The 20,308-nt window shown below is 40.9% G+C and overlaps 1 protein-coding gene across 1 annotated transcript in view; it reads left to right on the top strand.

Annotated features, from left to right (window-relative positions):
- Positions 1-20,308, top strand: part of LOC120437711 — a 44,497-nt gene that overhangs the window by 21,128 nt on the left and 3,061 nt on the right. Inside the window, exon 3 of the mRNA XM_039608229.1 lies at positions 9,985-10,317. Coding sequence (XP_039464163.1) covers positions 9,985-10,317 — 333 coding nt within the window. The remainder of the gene's footprint in view (positions 1-9,984; positions 10,318-20,308) is intronic.

Raw genomic sequence — 20,308 nt, 5'->3', positions numbered from 1 at the left:
AATCCAGTACAACATTCATACACTTATAATCACCCCATACACGCTTTCCTAACAGTCTTACAGGGAGTTTTAGAGGAGTTTTATCAAGCGCCGAGATCTCTATCAAACATGCTTGTTTACAATCAGGAAGGGAAGTAGACAACCCTCAGTAACTGCATCTGTCCTCTTAAAAGAAAAGAGTTTTATATAATCTTGGTATTCTTATTTTATTCTATTGTATACATCATTCTGTTCTATTTTATTTTATGGCATTCCAGTGTTTTCTGATTTCTACTGCATAACTTTGCGCTTTTGCTTTAACAAAAGAAATTTCCCACCTCTGGGACTGACACAGGTCATCTTTATCTTTAACTAGCCCAAATGAAATTCTAGTCCAATGCACACATGTGTTCCAGTTTAAAATTAAAAGAGGAAGTAACTCACCCCTAACAATTTTATGTGTGTGTCAATGTCTGTGTCACTTTAAATTAAAAAGGTGAACACATATGTGGTGAGTCCCCTCAATTTACACAAAATATGACATTAAATATCTTTTCTAATTCCTGTTCTTCTTTAAACACCATGAATGACCTCCAGGTCATAACCTTTGGACTTATAACTCTAACATAGGTCCACACAGGGCACCAAGCACAGAGAAAATTCAACCTCAGTGCTTCAAAATTCTCCTCAAAATTCAGAAACTGTTTCTGTCCTTTATCCATATCAACATAATTGTGAGTCCCCATTTACAACTTGTTCTTCACTTGTGTCACAACACCTCTAGTAATATCATCAGAATTACTTCAACATGGTAAACAATGATTTTTCTCTTACAATCAACTTACCATTAAAACTCAAGATCGCCGCTGACTCGATTCTCTGAAATCCTGAGTCAGTTAAACACCTTACTCATCTCACGGTGTTTTTCTCAGACTCCCTTGTCTGAGCTCACTATTTTACCCTGGCATCTCCACCAAAATGTTATGATATCTTCATAGACCCAAAAGTAAGCATCATATTTCCCTAGTCAAAAGTCAAACCGTTCCTCACACAGTAATTTTTAATCTAACAGCCTTTGTGTTTTGAAACTAAAAAGAGGAAGGAACAGCGCCCAATTTAAACTGCGCATGTTGTCACTCAACAACACACACACAGAAAATGTAACTGTATATATTATCTCAAACTGAAACAGAACCCATCTAAAAATCCTAAAACATCTTACTTGACACCCCAAAACACACATCGCTTACAGACATCTTTTTAATTAAATTATCTCAAATTCAATTTCAGTTCTTAGAACCCAGATAACGGTCTTAAGTATCAACAGTTTATGTATCCTATCTCAAAACCCAGCAAAAATTCATACAGTCATGGCAAGAAATAAAACTTTACTTACAGTCTTGTAATAAACAAAACCAGCGTCTTAAATACAGGCATCAGCCATGTGTAGCAGTCTCTATAAACTTCCTATCAGTCTTACACAGTTTTACCTAGTACAGACACGTGTCAAGCAAACCCCATACTCATATTCTACAGTTATCATGAAATACTTATCATAATCAACAACAGTCACACAAATATAATAAACATAAACTGCATTTCTTCCCTTAAAACACAGATTGAAGTCGTCCTTAACCCAGGCTCTGCAGTCAGTCATTAGCCACTCATTAGTAAACAGGAAATGTCACTCTAAATAAGTCACAGGCATCTCATTTACATAGACACAGACACACAATCTCAAAATAACCTGCCTTCTGCAGCCCCCGTGGCAGACACAATCTATATACAAACAGTCAAATTATAATACAGAGACGTCTCATAGATCAAATATTTACAAGGCCTTAGATTGCACAACCTACAGAATTTAGACAAAATTTAAATTAACCCTCCAAGGGATAAACTCCAAGTTTTTGATCGTCAATGACAGTCTCAGTTCCAAACTGTATCTGCTCTAATCCCTAAATATCCTACAGAATTTAGACAAACTTTAAATTAACCCTCCAAGGGATAAACTCCAAGTTTTTTATTATCAATAACCCAGTATCAGGTCCAACCTGTGTCTGGTCTAATTGCTAAAATTCCTAAGTCAATTTAAAAGCGTCCAACGCCCAAGGTCCAACCTTTACTACCCAAAAAAGTGCATAAACCGTTCCAAACGGTAAACTGATCCAATCAGTAGCTATTTAGGAGCGTCGTTGTTCTCCACACTTGCCAAGTGAACTATCCCTCCCAGAGGAAGATGTCGATCGTCACCGACAAATTGGAAGCGTCACCTTCCGACAATGCACTTCCTAGAACATCCCACAGTTCCGTTCTACAAAAATTTACTTGTATTTTAAAGACATCCTATGCAACCACCAAACCAACTTTATTGATGTCCAAGCCCAGCTTTATATTCAATTATGACTGTATTACCATACACAGTTTCCAAATTACCTATAATCCTAAATTCAGTAGTCCAACTACTTTAAATTCTCTTTCCTTAGCAGTCCAACTGCATTTAAATCCTCGTAGCAGTCCAACTGCTTGTCCTTTACTCAGTACTGTCACTTAACCTTACATTATCATTACTTCAACTTCAATTCTCATGAGATTTTCACCAAAATCAAAACAGACCTTTACCAGTAATTTTCAGTGAGTAGACTTTCAATTTTGTCAGAACCAATTCAGCACTGTTTGGAAATAATTCAACAGGTAGTGCCTTACCTTTCAATAAGCCGGCTTATGTCCACTCACTTCGACCACTGACTCGTGTCTGCCTGTTTGAGCACCTTGGACCCTCTCAGTCTCAACCTCCAACTCTCTCTACTCAACCTCGGCCAATGCACCAAATGTTATGGGTACGAAATTGAGGATGAGAGTAAAACAATGATAGTCCAGAAGAGGTCGTTCAAACAATTGATTTTAATGCACGCAGCGTGGAGAGGTGCAAACTGCAAAATAGTTGTACATCTCTACCCAAAATACACTCTAGATTGCTTTTATAACATCAGGGTATTGTAACGCCCCTTCTTGCGTTTACAAGCACATAATTTGCATGTACAGAACATTCATGTATTTTAAGAATTAAATGCAACATAGAGGTTCCTCCTTGTGGCATACTCTTCCGAATATGGTGATGACCTAAGGCCTTTGAGGTCACCATGGATTGGACATCCTTCCGTCACCTGTAACTAAGCAAACTCAAATACCACAAGAAGCTGAATACATTCAGGCCTTTGCTCAGCTACTATTTTACTGTACCAATATACTCAGCATATGAGTTATGATACATATATATTTAACTCAATCATTTTAAAGTAGTTATAACTGCACCTGTAATAAACATGTTAATATTTGATTATGATAACCCCTATAATATAAATTATAACATAATGCCAGCAGCTTCAATAAACACTTTGATGAAATGATAATTAATACAATGTTAAGGATGGTGGTTATATACAGTTCAGCAGTGACCTAATTTCTTTAAATATTACACCTGCAACCTTGAGAGTTAACTGTCAGCATTGGATAAATTCAGCATTTGATAACAAGTCTCTGTTAAATTTACACTATTTTAACACTGATGAGAGATAACAAGCTGATCTTCATTGCATGTGTGTTTGTGTTATTAGGCAGGTTTAATCAATGTCTGTGGAGCTGCATCTCCAGCAGGGCATGTTCTTAAAGCTGCCTTTCCTACACACTTCTCTGCTATTATTGATCATTTTTAACTAACGTGCTATGAGTCCACTGATCTTTTCATCACACAAGGTGACTTGGACAAGATGATAAACAGACTCACATGCTCAAGATGGTGTCTAATCTTCATGAGCTCTCTTGTGTTTGTGTTAGTAGGGTTAATGCATGTTCTGCTTGTGTGTGTGATTTTGTATATGTTTCTTTTTGCAGGGTTTAAGACTCTTCTCAATTCTCCACTTAAACAGTCAGTTTTCTTTTCCCCAGGTTTGCTAACCCAAATTTTGATTTCCCACATTAAACAACAGCACTCTCTGTGTTCTCACCTCCTCTCACTCTGTTGTCCTCTCCCACTTCAACAGTCCAACAGCCGGCAGTTCTTCTTCAGCTTTGTCCTGTGTTCCACTGTCTCTTCTTGCCATTTTACTCTGAAAGTGGCAAATGTCAAACTCCAACAGTCTACTCAGTTCTCCTCAAACGTCCTTTTCACAAGCACAGTGACTTTGCAGCTTGTTGGAAACACAGTGTCATTCATCCAGTCAGGATGATGGGTTTGCTCTTCTTCTCCACTGCTGTTTGTCCACACTGCTGCTGCTTGCTGGGTCTCTTTGCTCAGGACTTTGCTGCTGTCTCTTTATCTGCCATGTTATTGCTCTTTGGAACTGCATTCCTTGTCTTCAGGGAGGAGTGAGAGCTCGCTTGTGAGGTTGAGGGACACATGGAGCTGTAAATAAGTTAGCCAGAAACTTGGCCTGAACATTTCCAATGATATTAAACTATAACTTCCTTCCGACTGCTGCATGTGGAAAATCGATTCAGGTCTGCTTTTCATCTGAAAGTGACAAAACTAAGACATTTTCATTATTATTATCACTGCTTAACCAACACACAGAACTCTCCTTTCTTAAAAGCAGAAAATGAGATTGTAGTTGTTTCTTGGCTAATACACACAAAACCTTTTTCCTATAATTATTTTTCATCTATAATATAAATTTTGTCTCTTTTTTTACTCTCTTTTTTTCTCTTTACGATAGCTGGTGACCTGCAGAATCACCGCTCTCACAATTAGAGATAATTACTTTTACACAGCGCACACACACACTGCGACATCAGACACATTCACACTCACTGTTTTCCATCTGTGTAAGAAACTATATGGCTGATGATATGTGCCATGGTGATCCATAAGTAGTCACAAGTTTATTTAATTATTTTTCAACCCAACAAAACAAATAAACAAAAACATGATGCTGATGCTATGAACACTCTACACACATGAGTCAAGATACAGGAAAACTGCTGCGCATCTGAAAGAAGAAGCTGAACTCACGGATACGCTACATACTCGAGTTATCATAGTTCTCTTCCCCTTTCTTTGATGAGTTCTCAGCCAGCTCCTGATCTGATAATGTGTAGCTTGCTCATCAGCTCAGAAGAGACAGGAACACAACCTCACACCGTGGTTGCGTGCTTTGCCCACAGTGGCAAAGACTTACATTTTCATATTCAACTCAGCTTCTCCATTTATGTAGTTTTCAGCTGTTTTATACAGGGTTCAGCATATTAGTTGTTTTCACAAGCGTACTCTATATCTCAACAATGGCTCATAATAAGACGACAGTCTTTCAAACGGGTCAAGTGCCTCTATGCACGTAATTAGTTAAAATATTTGCCTATTTTACTTCATCTCATATGTCATTGTACTGAATTTGAGCAACCTTAAGCTTAATGCAGATTACTGTTAACAACTGGTTAAAGTAATGGTCTGGAGCACAGGCTGTTGTTGATCAGGGCAATCATCTAAACATTTTGTGTCAGCACGGGGTGGGGGAAGCCATTCACCAGAGCATATCTTAACTGCTGCTGATGTGGGCTGGCCTTCTCCACACGCTCTTCAAGGCTGCTGTTTTCCTGAAAACTTCTAACATTTGAATCTCTTCCATTTATAAGCCTGCGATTAACCACACAGCTCAGGTCCGCGTGAAACCCGCGCGACCGTGCTCGCATGAACCCGCACAGCTAAGGAGCCATCACTCTTTTTTTTTAAATACTGTGCGCTCCCAGGAGCGAAGTCCAGCATAAACGTCTGTCACGCTCGGACGCACTCTTGGTTGCTTAGGAACCCATGATAACAACAACAGTCAGCGTCACAGACCACGTGTTCTACTCCGCACTCACTCACACAAACACACTCAACACAACAACAACAACACAAAATAGGCCTATTGTCCAGCACAGTCTGGACTCCGCGGAACTTCTCAACGCCCACTGAGCGGCAGAGAATTTACTACAGGACCCCACAAAGCGGTCCGTATTTCGCCCCACTAAGACGGCGAGCCAAAAAAGTTTGAACTGCGCAACTCTGCGACTTAATGCTTCTGTACAACAACTTCACTGAGCGGTTTTGTACATCGCCCCACTAAGACGGCGAATTTTAGCCCCACTAAGCGGCTACGAACATCTCCCCACACAGCCGGCGAAGACGTACAATTATAGAGATGTACTCTAAACTTACTCGGTGTTGCTTAGCGTATAATATCAGCCTCGGATCCCGCCGATCATCATTCATCAAGGAGGAAAGACAGACAGCTAATCCACAGGAACTTCCTGGCTGGCGGCAGTCTTTCAGCGTGTCTCTTTTCCCCTCGTTGAATGTCGACTCCAGGGATCCGGCGTCGAAGGACCAATTAATGATAGGTTTGTAGCTTGAACCTATTCGCTGGAACGTTGAAGACAATGTAATTACACAGCAAGCAAGACATGAGTAGGCAAGTTCTTTATGTTTCATGTGCACGGGAGAGAACTGGACAGGCGCCGTTCCTTCGCTTGACCCCAGTTGCTCTCGTCCGCTCTCCCGTAACACTGCTCTTTTATTGTGGTTACATGAATATGCATAGGTTCATTAACATATGACCTCTTATATAGGTATACATGTGAACAAAGAATACCTTGTGTGTGTGTGTGTGTGTGTGTGTGTGTGTGTGTGTGTGTGTGTGTGTGTGTGTGGAATGTGACTCCCCAAAGCTGGTGCCAGGAGTCTAGCGGTCCATCTAAACAAAAGGCTCTTAGACTCAAACAGATATACGTGTGTTTGCTATACCATATATCAAAAAGAGAAGATACGACCTCTCCTAGGAGACGTGTGATCTATACCAGAACACTCTGAAGAGGAGTGAACACACTCCCCTCTTCATGCTACACAGAGCTGTTACAGACTATTAAGAATAAACCTCCTATCACTACACAATCGATTATATACTTCTAAGCATATATGAGTAAATATTTCTAAGCATAAATGACAATCATAATACAAAACCTAACAACGATCAGGGCGATCCTTTACATGGTACATTTTCTGGATACAACTCCTGAGCCATGATCGCCCCATCGCCATGGGGCGATCCATCGGGGCGATCGTGGCTCAAGAGTTGTTGTATCCATCAGGGCGATCCATCGGGGCGATCCATCGGGGCGATCGTAGCTCAAGAGTTGGCAGGTCGTCCTGTAATCGGAAGGTTGCCGGTTCGAGCCCCAGCTCGGACAGTCTCGGTCGTTGTGTCCTTGGGCAAAACACTTCACCCGTTGCCTACTGGTGGTGGTCAGAGGGCCTGGTGGCGCCAGTGTCTGGCAGCTTCGCCTCTGTCAGTGCGCCCCAGGGCAGCTTGCCATCACCAGTGTGTGAGTGTGTGAACGGGTGAATGACTGAATGTAGTGTAAAGCCCTTTGGGGTCCACAGGGACTAAGTAAAGCACTATACAAATACAGGCCACGCCATGCCATACAATAGGTGACACCGGGGAGCCCCTGGCACAGCCGTGTTTCTGTCTGTAAAAACCCTTGTATTTAAAATATGTGGTGGTAAGCCAGAGGTCTAACAGTGTGCAAGTCTCATCAGGGGTGAAGTTGGTTCTGTCTTCTTGTAGTCATTTTCTGACAGTCTCCACTGCCTCTGTGGTAGATATGCAGGTGAAGAGAGAGACTACATCAAAGAACACTGTCAAGTGCAGGCAGGAATGTTGGATTCAAAATGCAAACTCACGGAGCAAAAGGTAAACTCAAATGTAGGTTTAATGGATGAAGGCAAACAAACAGAAAACTAGCCAAACTGAAAATATAAACAAACCAAAAACAGGCTGACAGGCAGAACACACAGCATGGTAAGATGGAGATTGCAATACACACAAAAGAAAACACAGGGCTTAAATACACAGAGGGAGCAATCGGGGAATGGGAGAAAGGAGGAAAACACAGCTGGGATAAATCAGGGCTAACGAGACAAGTGAAGCAAAACCAGACACATTCACATAAGACATGGACCTTCAAAGTAAAACAAGAAACACACAGACACTGCAACAGAGGGGACACAGTGACGTGGGATGAGGGCAGGCACAGAGATACAGAATAGACATGGAACAGAGGAAGTATGGAAACCAAAACTTAAGAACTACAAAATCACAAACCAAGAAGAACTGGAAAACTAGGAATGCAAAACAGAAACCAAAACCTTCACAGTCATAAACCAAGATGAGAACATAAATTAAAGTACCAAACTGAAAACACTGGGTCAACGACCCAGGTACCCTAACAGACACCATAGTTTCATCTGGGTAAGGGTAAGTTTCTCGACCATGTCGGTGAAGTTGGTGGAGTCCTTGATGTGATGTGGGGTGTTCCCCACAAGAGGTGCTAGGATGGCAGCAAGGTGTTTAGAAATGTTGTAAGTGGCTGAGTTTCTGCTCTTAACAATGGGTCTGTGAGTTACGCCACGCTACGCGAACTGAAGTGCTGCTGCTTTGTTTTGCTTTGCTTTTACTGTCTGTTCCGGCTGCGAGGTTTCTTTCCTACTGCTGCCAGCCTTTAAAGTGGATGTCGGCGTGGACAACGGCCATATGCATGCCACGCGAGTCGGCTGGCGTGCATATTGATTGACTGACTGGAAGATTAACTTATAGTTGGGCAGACGGCCAGTTGGAGTAGTACGGTGATTCCGTCTGCTCCATATTTTAAAGTTTTATTTAGGCTGTATGTTTGTTCTTTTTTCATTGTTTTGATTTGTAGTTTGGGTTTTTGTTACGCCACTGGTGGGAGGCCCTTTTTCTAGCTGCGGATCACCAGTGTGTTCCTGCAGTTGGGCTATCCCCAGCGTGTGAATATTAGTTTTGTTGTAATATATTAAAATTTCTTTGTTCTTTTATTCAGATGCGGAGTGCCGACGTGGAGGAGACTAGGGTGCCTTGGTGGTGGGATCCTTTGAGTGTACATGCCTGCCTTTCTTAGTTTATTAGCGTGAGTGTGTGATAGTGTGCTGCACTTGTGTATTGGTGTGTTTTCTTTTCTCTTTTTTTTGAGTCTGTGTGTGGCATCCCCGCCCCTCCACTGGTAAGCCTCGGCTCTGGATACCTTTTTTTAAGTATATTTGTAGACTGATATTTATGACTGTGCTTTTATACGTTGATTTAATTAATAAATTGTCAACTTATTTTATCTTTGAACCTCGTCTCTGTACTGAGTATAACAAACCTAACTGCCTTCTTAGTGTTACCTCCAATATTCTCTGTGTGAAATTCCCAGGATGGCGTTGTCTTGTAAACTGTGAAGCGCATTTACTTTATTTCCACCTCTTGCTGCCACATTAACATACATCAACACTTTGGACAAGTGGCAAGAGGGAACCTCCCTCTCAGATCATTTCATGCACCTTCATGAGCAACATTTTAATCTTCCATTGTTGGATCTGTGCTTCCACAGGTCCGCTAGTTAGGACTTATCACAGATGAAGTAATCAAGACAACAACGTAAACTTGTTAGCAAGGGAAGGCTGGCTGGAACCAAGGTCTTAGAGCTGAACACTCCTCGCCTGTCTCCTAGCCAACTTCAAAGAAACAGTCTTCCATGCAGCCTTTTTATTGAATACAGTTACACAAGCACCACCCATCGTAAAAGCCCCTGTGGTGTGTCAGGCCCTGTATGTGTGTGTATGCATGTGCAAAAATGTGTGTGTGTGTATGTATATGTGCACATGAGTGAGTGTGTGACTTCCTGCTCACAAAAGGGTTATCTCCCTCACTTATTATCAGCACATGTTGTTGTTCTGTGGAAGCTAACATCTTGTAGTTTCTGACACTTTGCATGTTTAGCATGAGGCTAAAATTCCCCCTCAGTGGGTCACTGGTGACCTGCTGGATGTTCAGAGGTTCATCAAATCCAACATGACTAAAAACTCAAATGTCAAAGGAAATAAACAAAATATTTAAAGTCAATCATTCTGATCATAATTGTACTTTGACCTTTAACCTCTCTGCTCTGTGTTGTTTCCTCTTTCAGACCAGAAAATCATCACAGCTGAGTCTGGACAGGATGTCATCCTGCCATGTCGAGCTAGAAAGAACAACATTGAACATGTAGAGTGGAAAAGAGCTGACCTGAAGACAGAAAATGTGTTTTTCCATAGTTATCGTGACATTATTCTAGATGGCCAGCATCCATCTTTTAAGAACCGGGTGGATCTGCAGGACAGACAGATGAAGGATGGAGACGTGTCTTTGATTCTGAAGGATGTGACGATTAATGACGCTGGAACATACGATTGTGGTGTCTCAATTGAAGAAGCACACATATGGGATCACAGCATCATCCACCTGGTTGTTGTTCCTCCAGGTGAGTGAGTAGAGTTGAGTGTGTGTGTGATCAGAGATGAAGCTGCTTCCTGGTTGTTGATGTTTGTTTGTTGTATGGATCAGCAGTCCCCAATCATTTTTGTGCCACGGAGCGGTTTATGTCCAATAATATTTTCACGGTCCTGCCAGTAAGGTGTCGCGGATAAATACAACAAAATAAAATCAGTACCGGTACCAAAAAAAGAAGATTTATTCATAACACACTGAAAAGACCCAGGAAACCAAGTTAATGATTAAAAACTGTTTCAAAAATAAAGATAAAAATCCTGAAAACCATAAATTTCACACCCAAGCCTCAACTCTCGCGGCACGATACCAGTCCTTGGCCTGGGGGTTAGGGACAACTGTTATGGATGAGCTGGTGGATGTCAGAGGTAGACAGATGTTTCTCCAGCTGTTGTCTTTGTGGCTGGTAGTCTAGAGTTGTAGAGCAGCATTGTTTGGGTAAGGTTAGAGCAGAAACAAAGACATTTATGAATCAGTCTCTTCTTCTCTTGCTCTCTAACTCGTCTGTAAACATGTGTGGGGAAACTCAATGTTAAAGCCTACAGCTGGAGGGGGAGGGGAGGGGTGAAGCTGGTGGTTGTGAGTCTGTGAAAGTGAATCCTGCCGGTGCCATAGCTGCTGAAAACGTACTTAGTGCAGACACAAAACGTCCATCAGCTTCAAAGTGTGTCAGAAAAATGTCCACATGATGACTGATGGATGAGAGAGGTCCCATTTTTGTTGTTGTGCACAAATCATTGAACAACACAAACACTTAGAGCTCCTTTCAGTGCTGCCTGTTTTGTTACTGCACACATTTCTGATGGTCCTACAGTCCAACGTAGCAAACATCTCCCTGAAGCCTCTTCATAGAGACCAAAGGTTGGATCAGAGCAGCTGAAAGGACACATCTATGAATGCAGGCAGAGACTTTCTCACAACCTCACACTTCATCTGATCACATTTAGACTCAGGTTCTCTGTTAGTCACTGAAAATACAGACTCACACATTTATAATAATCTGAATGTTGGATCAGATGAACACACAGAAGTTAACACAGTCACCAGCTGCTGTACTTTAGAAACCAAACAGTACCTGGGTTATATGTTGATATTTATAAAATAATTGTTTTCTTATTTTCGCATGTGTAACTGTAATCTCTATCTTTTGTTGAAGGCTTTTGCACCTGATGAAAGTCAAAGGAAACCAGAAAATTGTTCAGATACAATTAACCATGTTGTTGATTTCATTTGAAAGTTAATATTTTCTAGTTCTTAAACATATGTTTATTTAGCATGTAGCTAAACCTTTAAGTGATGCACTGGTGTGTGGTAACAGGTTAACTAACCAACTCCAGAATACCTCCATCAAACTCAAATGTAAGATAAACTAAATAAAAATAAAACATAAAAAAACATAATTCCCCCATGGTACAGTCCACTCAGCACTTCCTGGGGTTTCTGAGTGTCCTCATTCCCACATAGCGGACAGGTCTGGCCCAGATCTGGTATCAAGCCAGCACTGCTGACTGACTTCTGGCTTGGTAAGTGGTATGTCATCCAGATGTGGGCCAGGCCTGGCATAGATAGCACCGTTTATGTGATGGCATGCCACATCCAGCCCGATTGTGGTTTGGTATATGTGGCCCAGGCTCATGGAAAACAGGTCTAGCCTAGATCTGGCATCAAGCTGGCACTTCTGACTGACTGGTGTCATGGCAGGGTGTATGCCAATCAGATGATGATGGCACTATTTATGTTCCTATTGTCCTATTTTAGTTAGAAGACCCAAATGCCATGTTGCAATCAATGTTCCCTCTAATTTTTCATGTGTCTGAGCGAACACACAAACTCCCTGAGTGATCCCTTGGACCACTGTGAGCAACAGCAGACGTGTGCACTGTGGTCATACCAGCATCAAATCCATCCAAGTCACATGGTTTATTAAGAGAACAATCAGCTGTTCTGCATCAGATTTGATGCCACACAAATTATTTGTGCCACTCCAAAAAATAATTTCGGTCCACTATGAGATAAAGGAGAACAACAGCCTGATACCTGCAGGCCTGACAACAGGAGATGTATCACTCCTGTAACACCTGTAACATTCAGCAGTCGCCTCATTGTTCTGACACACACAACAAAACTATTGACTACACTACACACTAACTACACAGGATTTGCTCTAAATGTCGCCAATCTCTCATATCAAGGGTCACGTTTGGTTCATCCAGGTGTTTTATGGGATTTTTGGCTCAATCAGCAGAAAAACAAATAGAGCTCATTAAAATACATGTTTGAGACTTTTGAAAAGTAAAATCATCACGAGTTTGAAAATGTGCTTTTTTAGCGTCAGGCTAAAACTCTGCTGTACCTGTGATTCAATTCAATTCAATTCAATTTTATTTATATAGCGCCAAATGACAACAAAAGTCGCCTCAAGGCGCTTTATATTGTACAATAGATCGCACAATAATAAATACAGAGAAACCCCAACAATCATATCATATGACCCCTATGAGCAAGCACTTTGGCGACAGTGGGAAGGAAAACTCTCTTTAACAGGAAGAAACCTCCGGCAGAACCAGGCTCAGGGAGGCGGCCATCTGCTGCGACCGGTTGGGGTGAAGAAGGAAAACAGGATGAAAGACATGCTGTGGAAGAGAGACAGAGATTAATAACAGATATGATTCGATGCAGAGAGGTCTATTAACACATAGTGAGTGAGAAAGGTGACTGGAAAGGAAAAACTCAATGCATCATGGGAATCCCCAGCAGCCTACGTCTATTGCAGCATAACTAAGGGAGGATTCAGGGTCACCTGGTCCAGCCCTAACTATATGCTTTAGCAAAAGGAAAGTTTTAAGCCTAATCTTAAAAGTAGAGATAGTGTCTGTCTCCCGAATCCAAACTGGAAGCTGGTTCCACAGAAGAGGGGCCTGAAAACTGAAGGCTCTCCTCCCATTCTACTTTTAAATAATCTAGGAACAACAAGTAGGCCTGCAGAGCGAGAGCGAAGTGCTCTAATAGGGTGATATGGTACCACAAGGTCATTAAGATAAGATGGGGCCTGATTATTTAAGACCTTGTATGTGAGGAGCAGGATTTTGAATTCAATTCTGGATTTAACAGGAAGCCAATGAAGGAAGCCAAAACAGGAGAAATATGTTCTCTTTCTAGTCCCTGTCAGTACTCTTGCTGCAGCATTTTGGATTAGCTGAAGACTTTTCAGGGAGTTTTAGGACATCCTGATAATAAAGAATTACAGTAGTCCAGCCTGGAAGTAATGAAGGCATGAACTAGTTTTTCAGCATCACTCTGAGACAGGATATTTCTAATTTTAGAGATGTTGCGCAAATGGAAGAAAGCAGTCTTACATATTTGTTTAATATGTGCGTTAAAGGACATGTCCTGGTCAAAAATGACTCAAGGTTCCTCACAGTGTTACTGGAGGCCAAGGTAATGCCATCCAGAGTAAGAATCTGGTTAGATACCATATTTCTAAGATTCTCAGGGCCGAGTACAATAACCTCAGTTTTATCTGAATTAAGAAGCAGAAAGTTAGCGGCCATCCAGGTCTTTATGTCTTTAAGACATTCCTGCAGTTTAACTAATTGGTGTGTGTTACCTGGCTTCATGGATAGATAGAGCTGCGTGTCATCTGCATAGCAGTGAAAATTTATGCTATGTCTTCTAATGATGCTGCCTAGGGGAAGCATGTATAATGTAAATAGAATTGGTCCTAGCACTGAACCCTGTGGAACACCATAATTGACCTTAGTGGGTGAAGAGGACTCTCCATTTACTTGAACAAATTGGAGTCTATTAGATAGATATGATACAAACCACTGCAGTGCAGTACCTGTAATACCTACAGCATGTTCTAATCGCTCTAATAGGATATTATGATCAACAGTATCAAACGCAGCACTAAGGTCTAGCAGGACAAGCACAGAGATGAGTCCACTGTCAGAGGCCATAAGAAGATCATTTGTAACCTTCACTAAAGCTGTTTCTGTGCTGTGATGAGCTCTGAAACCTGACTGAAACTCTTCAAATAAGCCATTCTTCTGCAGATGATCTGTTAGCTGTTTGACAACTACTCTTTCAAGGATTTTTGATATAAAAGGAAGGTTGGAGATTGGCCTGTAATTAGCTAAGACAGCTGGGTCTAGAGATGGCTTTTTGAGTAAAGGTTTAACTACAGCCAGCTTGAAGGCCTGTGGTACATAGCCGATTATTAGAGATAGGTTGATCATATTTAAGATCGAAGAATTAATTAATGGCAGGACTTCTTTGAGCAGTTTTGTAGGAATGGGGTCTAAAAGACACGTTGATGGTTTGGAGGAATTAATTATTGAAGTTAACTCAGAGAGATCAATTGGAGAAAAAGAGTCTAGCTTAACATCGATGGTACTAAAAGTAGCTGTAGACGATATTACATCTGTGGGATGGTTATTGGTAATTTTTTCTCTAATGATAAAAATTTTATTTGTGAAGAAGTTCATGAAGTCATTACTAGTTAACGTTAAAGGGATGGTTGGCTCAAAAGAGCTCTGACTTTTTGTCAGCCTGGCTACAGTGCTGAAGAGAAACCTGGGGTTGTTCTTATTTTCTTCAATCAGTGACGAATAGTAAGATGTTCTGGCTTTGCGGAGGGCTTTCTTATAAAGCAGCAAACTATTTCTCCAGGCTAAATGATCATCCTCTAAATTTGTGACACGCCATTTCCTCTCCAGCTTACGAGTTATCTGCTTTAGGCTACGTGTTTGAGAATTATACCACGGAGTCAGGTACTTGGATTTGAGGCCTTAGTTTTCACAGGAGCTACAGTATCCAGAGTCGTGCGTGAGTGAGAAGGTAAAATTATTAACAAGATAATCAACCTCTGTTGGAGTAGTGTTCAGATAGCTGCTCTGCTCTATGTTGGTACAGGGCATTGAAGATGATAACAGTGGGTGGATTATATTCTTAAACTTAGTTACAGCACTTTCAGAAAGACATCTACTTTGATAAAGTCTACTCTCCATTGCTGTGTAATCAATTATTGTAAATGTAAATGTTATCAGGAAATGATCAGACAGCAGAGGGTTTTCAGGAAACACTGTTACATGTTCAGTTTCTATGCCATATGTTAAAATGAGATCTAGGGTGTGATTAAAGTGGTGGGTGGGTTCTTTTACATTTTGAGAGAAGCCAATTGAGTCTAATAACAGATTAAATGCGATGTTGAGGCTGTCATTTTTAGCATCTACATGGATGTTAAAATCACCCACAATAATTATTTTATCTGAGCTGAGCACTAAATCAGATAAAAGTCTGAGAAATCAGAGAGAAACTCTGTGTAAGGCCCAGGTGGACGATAGATAATAACAAGTAAGACTGGTTTCTGAGTTTTACAGCTGGGGTGGACAAGGCTAAGCATCAGGCTTTCAAATGAATTAAAAGTCTGTCTTGGTCTTTCGTTAATTAATAGGCTGGTGTGAAAAATTGCTGCCACACCGCCCCTCGGCCTGTGCTTCGAGATTTCTGGTAGTTAGAATGACTCGGGGTGTTGATTCATTTAAACTAACATACTCATCCTGCTGCAAGCAGGTTTCTGTAAGGCAGAGTAAATCGATTTGTTGATCAATTATTAAGTCATGTACTAACAGAGACTTGGAGGAGAGAGACCTAATATTTAATAATCCACATTTCATTGTTTTACTCTTTGGTTCAGATGTGGATTCTGTATTGTTCTTTCTTTGTGATTTTCTATGTTGAAGTTGTTTGTTGCTGGTTTTGGTTTGTTTTTGTCATTTTGGGAGCTGACACAGTCAATGGAGATGGGTTTTGGGGGTAGCAGGAGGAGAGAAGCTGCAGAGAGGCGTGTAAGACTGCAACTCTGCTTCCTGGTCCCAACTCTGGATAGTCATATTTTGGGGAGTTTAATAAATTGGTCCATATTTCTAGAAATGAGAGCTGCTCCATCCAAAGTGGGATGGATGCCGTCTCTCCTAACAAGACCAGGTTTCCTCCAGAAGGTTTGCCAATTATCTATGAAGCCCACATCGTTTCTGGGACACCACTCAGACAGCCAGCAATTTAAGGAGAACATGCGGCTAAACATGTCACTCCTGGTCTGATTGGGGAGGGACCAGAGAAACTACAGAGTCCGACATTGTTTTTGCAAAGTTACACACCGATTCAATATTGATTTTAGTGACCTCCGATTGGCGTAACCGGGTGTCATTACTGCCGACGTGAATTATGATCTTACTGTATTTACGTTTACCCTTAGCCAGCAGTTTTAAATTTCCTTCAATGTCGCCTGCTCTGGCCCCTGGAAGGCAATTGACTATGGTTGCCGGTGTCTCTAGCTTCACATGTCTGAGAACAGAATCGCCAATTACCAGAGTTTGACCCCGGGCGGGTGTGTCGCCGAGTGGGGAAAAAGCAGTTGAGACACATGAACAGGTTGGTGGTGTACCTGGGGCTTCAGTTTAAGACTATGCTTCCTCCTCACCGTCACCCAGCCGCCCTCTTTCCCCAGCTGCTTGGGGTCTGCCGGGAACAGCTAGCGGGGCCTCACGCTATCTTCGGCTGCACCAGCTACAGGGGCCTGGCTAGCTACGGGTGAATGAAGGGTGCGGCCGAGTCTCCAATTCAGTAATCCTGGCCTCCAGAGCTGCAAATATGCTACATTTGTTACAGGTATCATTACTGCTAAAGGAGGCCGAGGAGTAACTAAACATCTGACACAATGAGCAGGAAAGTGCAGGAGGAGCAGGTGAAGTAGCCATGGTGCTAACGAGTCGGCTACAAGCTAAGCTAAGCTAGCGAAACAGTACAGAGACAGTGAGTGAATACTTTGGCTATAAATTAGACAGTGAGCACACAGAAAGGGTGATTCAGATGAAGCACGTTAAGATTATACTATGAAAAAGGGATGTATCAAAAGATTTAAATTAAATTGCTAAGCAGAAAAGCTACTCAGAAACACCACTGTGTTTGAGCAGGAACAGGAAGTGATACTATACCACAGAGCGAGCGAACACCAAGTGACAGCGCCACCAAACATGTGATCTGGTCAATGATCACAGATTTCTGTCCCATCTAACCAAGTTACACTTTATATACACACAATACACAACTTGTATACAAAGTGCATCAAACAGTACAAATGGAGACAAGTGTTGAAACCTTAACTGTCTGACTGACTGCTGGACTTAAGCATCCATCCACACTCAGATGGCCTCCATCAGTTTTTTTTCAGCACAGATGTGTCCTGCTCTCTCTGGAGTCAGTGTTGAATGTCCTGTGAGAATGTGAGACTCCACCTGAGCTTATGTCCTGATAGCTTTGACCACAGAATTAGTTTCAGGTGTTGCTGTTACAGAGAGAGGACAGCTGCTGTCAGTCTGTCATTTTGCCCTGTTTAAAGTGCTTTGTATATAAAGGTTGTAAATGTTGTACACTGTAAAATCTAATTAGTTCCCAGAACTCAAAAAAATTATGGAAACTCGTTGCCTCAAAAAAATTGAGTAAAGCTTAGCTAAAAATGACTAAGTTAGGACAACTTATTTACTTTGAGTACTCTGTACAAGCTCATTTGTTCCCAGAACTCAAAAAAATTGGATCAAGTTTACGTAAGATGACCAAGTTAGGGCAACTTACTCATTTTGAGTACACTGTACAGCCTTGTTAGTTCCCAGAACTCAAAAAAATTATGGAAACTCGTTGCCTCAAAAAAACTAAGTAAAGCTTACTTAAGATGACTGTTAGGACAACTAATGTATAAGTTGTCCTAACAGTCATCTTAATAAAAGCACTTATTGTTTTTTGAGGCAATAATTTTCATATTTTACTACTAAATACTGCAGATTTGCAGTATTAAGTAGTAAAATTGGGAAACTCGTTGCCTCAAAAAAACTAAGTAAAGCTTACTTAAGGTGACTGTTAGGACAACTTATACATTAGTTGTCCTAACAGACATAATACTGCAGACTTGCAGTATTAACAATAACTTGATATTTCTGACTGTACAATACTAATTGTTTACCTACTGACAAACATGTTAAGTTCAACTAAATGAAAAAACAATTTGTGGTACCATGAATATTTTTAAAAATAATTAACAACAATTTTTGTAATGATGTTAAAATCAGCCCAACTTTTATTTTCAAACACAACAAAGTATAACAGCCAACATACTGGACACTGTTCTGCTGAACAACAAACAATTATATTGCCATCACTGTTATAATCTTACAATGAAACAAAGTCTCAGATGTAATTATTCTGAAAATAAGTTTAGGCCTACCACAAGTTTGTTTTGTACTTACATTACTTATATAATCAAAATAAAATATTTGTTGTTCTGTCACAAGTGCAGTCTCTAATTTAAACAACACACATTTGTTTTCCATTCCAACACATGAGCTGGAATGTTGTATTATTTTAAGGATGCTTGTTTCCAGTCCAGGCATTACTGCCTGAATGACTGTCATGGATCGAGGTGATCCAAATGTAAGTGCAGAAGAAAGTCTTTAACTTCCCTTAAGTACAGTGGCAGTGGATGTGGGTTGGAGATGCAATGAGCTTGAACCTGCAGGCGACCATCTTCACTGACCACACCATCTGTGACGGAGGACTCATCTCTCCTGTTGTCCTGCAAGCAAACAATCATATTTTTGGAACATGAACTTAATTGCTTTCTTAAAACATTTTTTTCTGCATTTGGTATAAAACAGACTCCAATTTAGACAATCTCAGGCTCCCTCCCCACCGGAGAGGTGACATTCAATGTCCCAAATTGTCAGTCTGGATAACCCTGACCACCACCCAACACACAATAATGTCATGAAAGCATCATTTTAAAAAGGGCTATGCAAACATGGCCTCCCCTCTGTCAGTGCGCCCCAGGGTGGCTGTGGCTACAACGTAGCTTGCCATCACCAGTGTGTGAATGTGTGTATGAATGGGTGAATGACTGGATATGTAAAAGCTTTGGGGTCCTTAGGGACCAGAAAAGCGCTATATAAATACAGGCCATTTACCAATAACTTTCATTCTAATGATGTGCAAAATGATTTTGGGCACAAAACAGATTTTGCTGTTAGAAAACTTGCAGACTTCACTATATACAGTGTAGACCCTCTAAACTAAGTTTGGGGATGTGATCTTTCAAGAAATGCAGACCAAACTGTTGTTGTTTGTTTACTTACACAGCATGTCTTGTAGAATTAACTGTGGTCACCAGCAACAGCATAGTGCAGTCATATCTCAAGTCTAACAACAGAAGACAGGAAAAGATCAGTAAAGAAACAACTTCCCAAACCAAAGCACAAATAAAACAACAAGTAAAACAGGCTGATCTAAAGTATGATTAAAGTTCAGCCTGATTAATATAAATGTCACTGACAGTTGCTAATATATTGGAAAACCAAAATACTTACCACTGAGTTGATGTCTTTCTGTCCAACAGCAGGAGTGCTGGTCCCGAGCCTCAAAGACAGTAAGAAGCAAGCAGAGGGAGAAAAAACAGAACATTTTTCAGAAACTGATTTGATCCTTAATGGCTGTGCAACCATTGTAAGTTTGCTTATGTTGTTAAATAAAGGCTAGATTTGACATTAATAGATGCCACAGATGTTCTAAAGCTGCCACAAAGCATGAAAAAAAAAAAAAAAAAACGTCTCCGAAAACGTCGAACATTTTTTGCAATATGTGATGTCTTGATAAATCGAGCAGATATTTGAAATTTACACAGCTACATTCTCGCCTGAAAATATCTTTAAAGTTTATTTTGTGACCCAGAAAAAGTAATAAGTTTTTCAGCGGCGCTCCTCCGCCATTGCCGCGCTTACAAATGCGCACAGGCTCCGACAACCGTGGCCGACAAATGCGATCCTCCTTTTCCCCAGACTACCCTTTCTGGGTCACAAAATAACCTTTTAAGATATTTTCAGGCGACAATGTAGCTATGTAATGCTCAAATATCTACT

Source organism: Oreochromis aureus, linkage group 3, assembly GCF_013358895.1.
Source record: "Oreochromis aureus strain Israel breed Guangdong linkage group 3, ZZ_aureus, whole genome shotgun sequence".
In the NCBI taxonomy this organism is placed as follows: domain Eukaryota; kingdom Metazoa; phylum Chordata; class Actinopteri; order Cichliformes; family Cichlidae; genus Oreochromis; species Oreochromis aureus.
The sequence above is the reverse complement of the archived record's forward strand: the minus strand, read 5'-3'. Positions and strand labels throughout refer to the sequence as shown.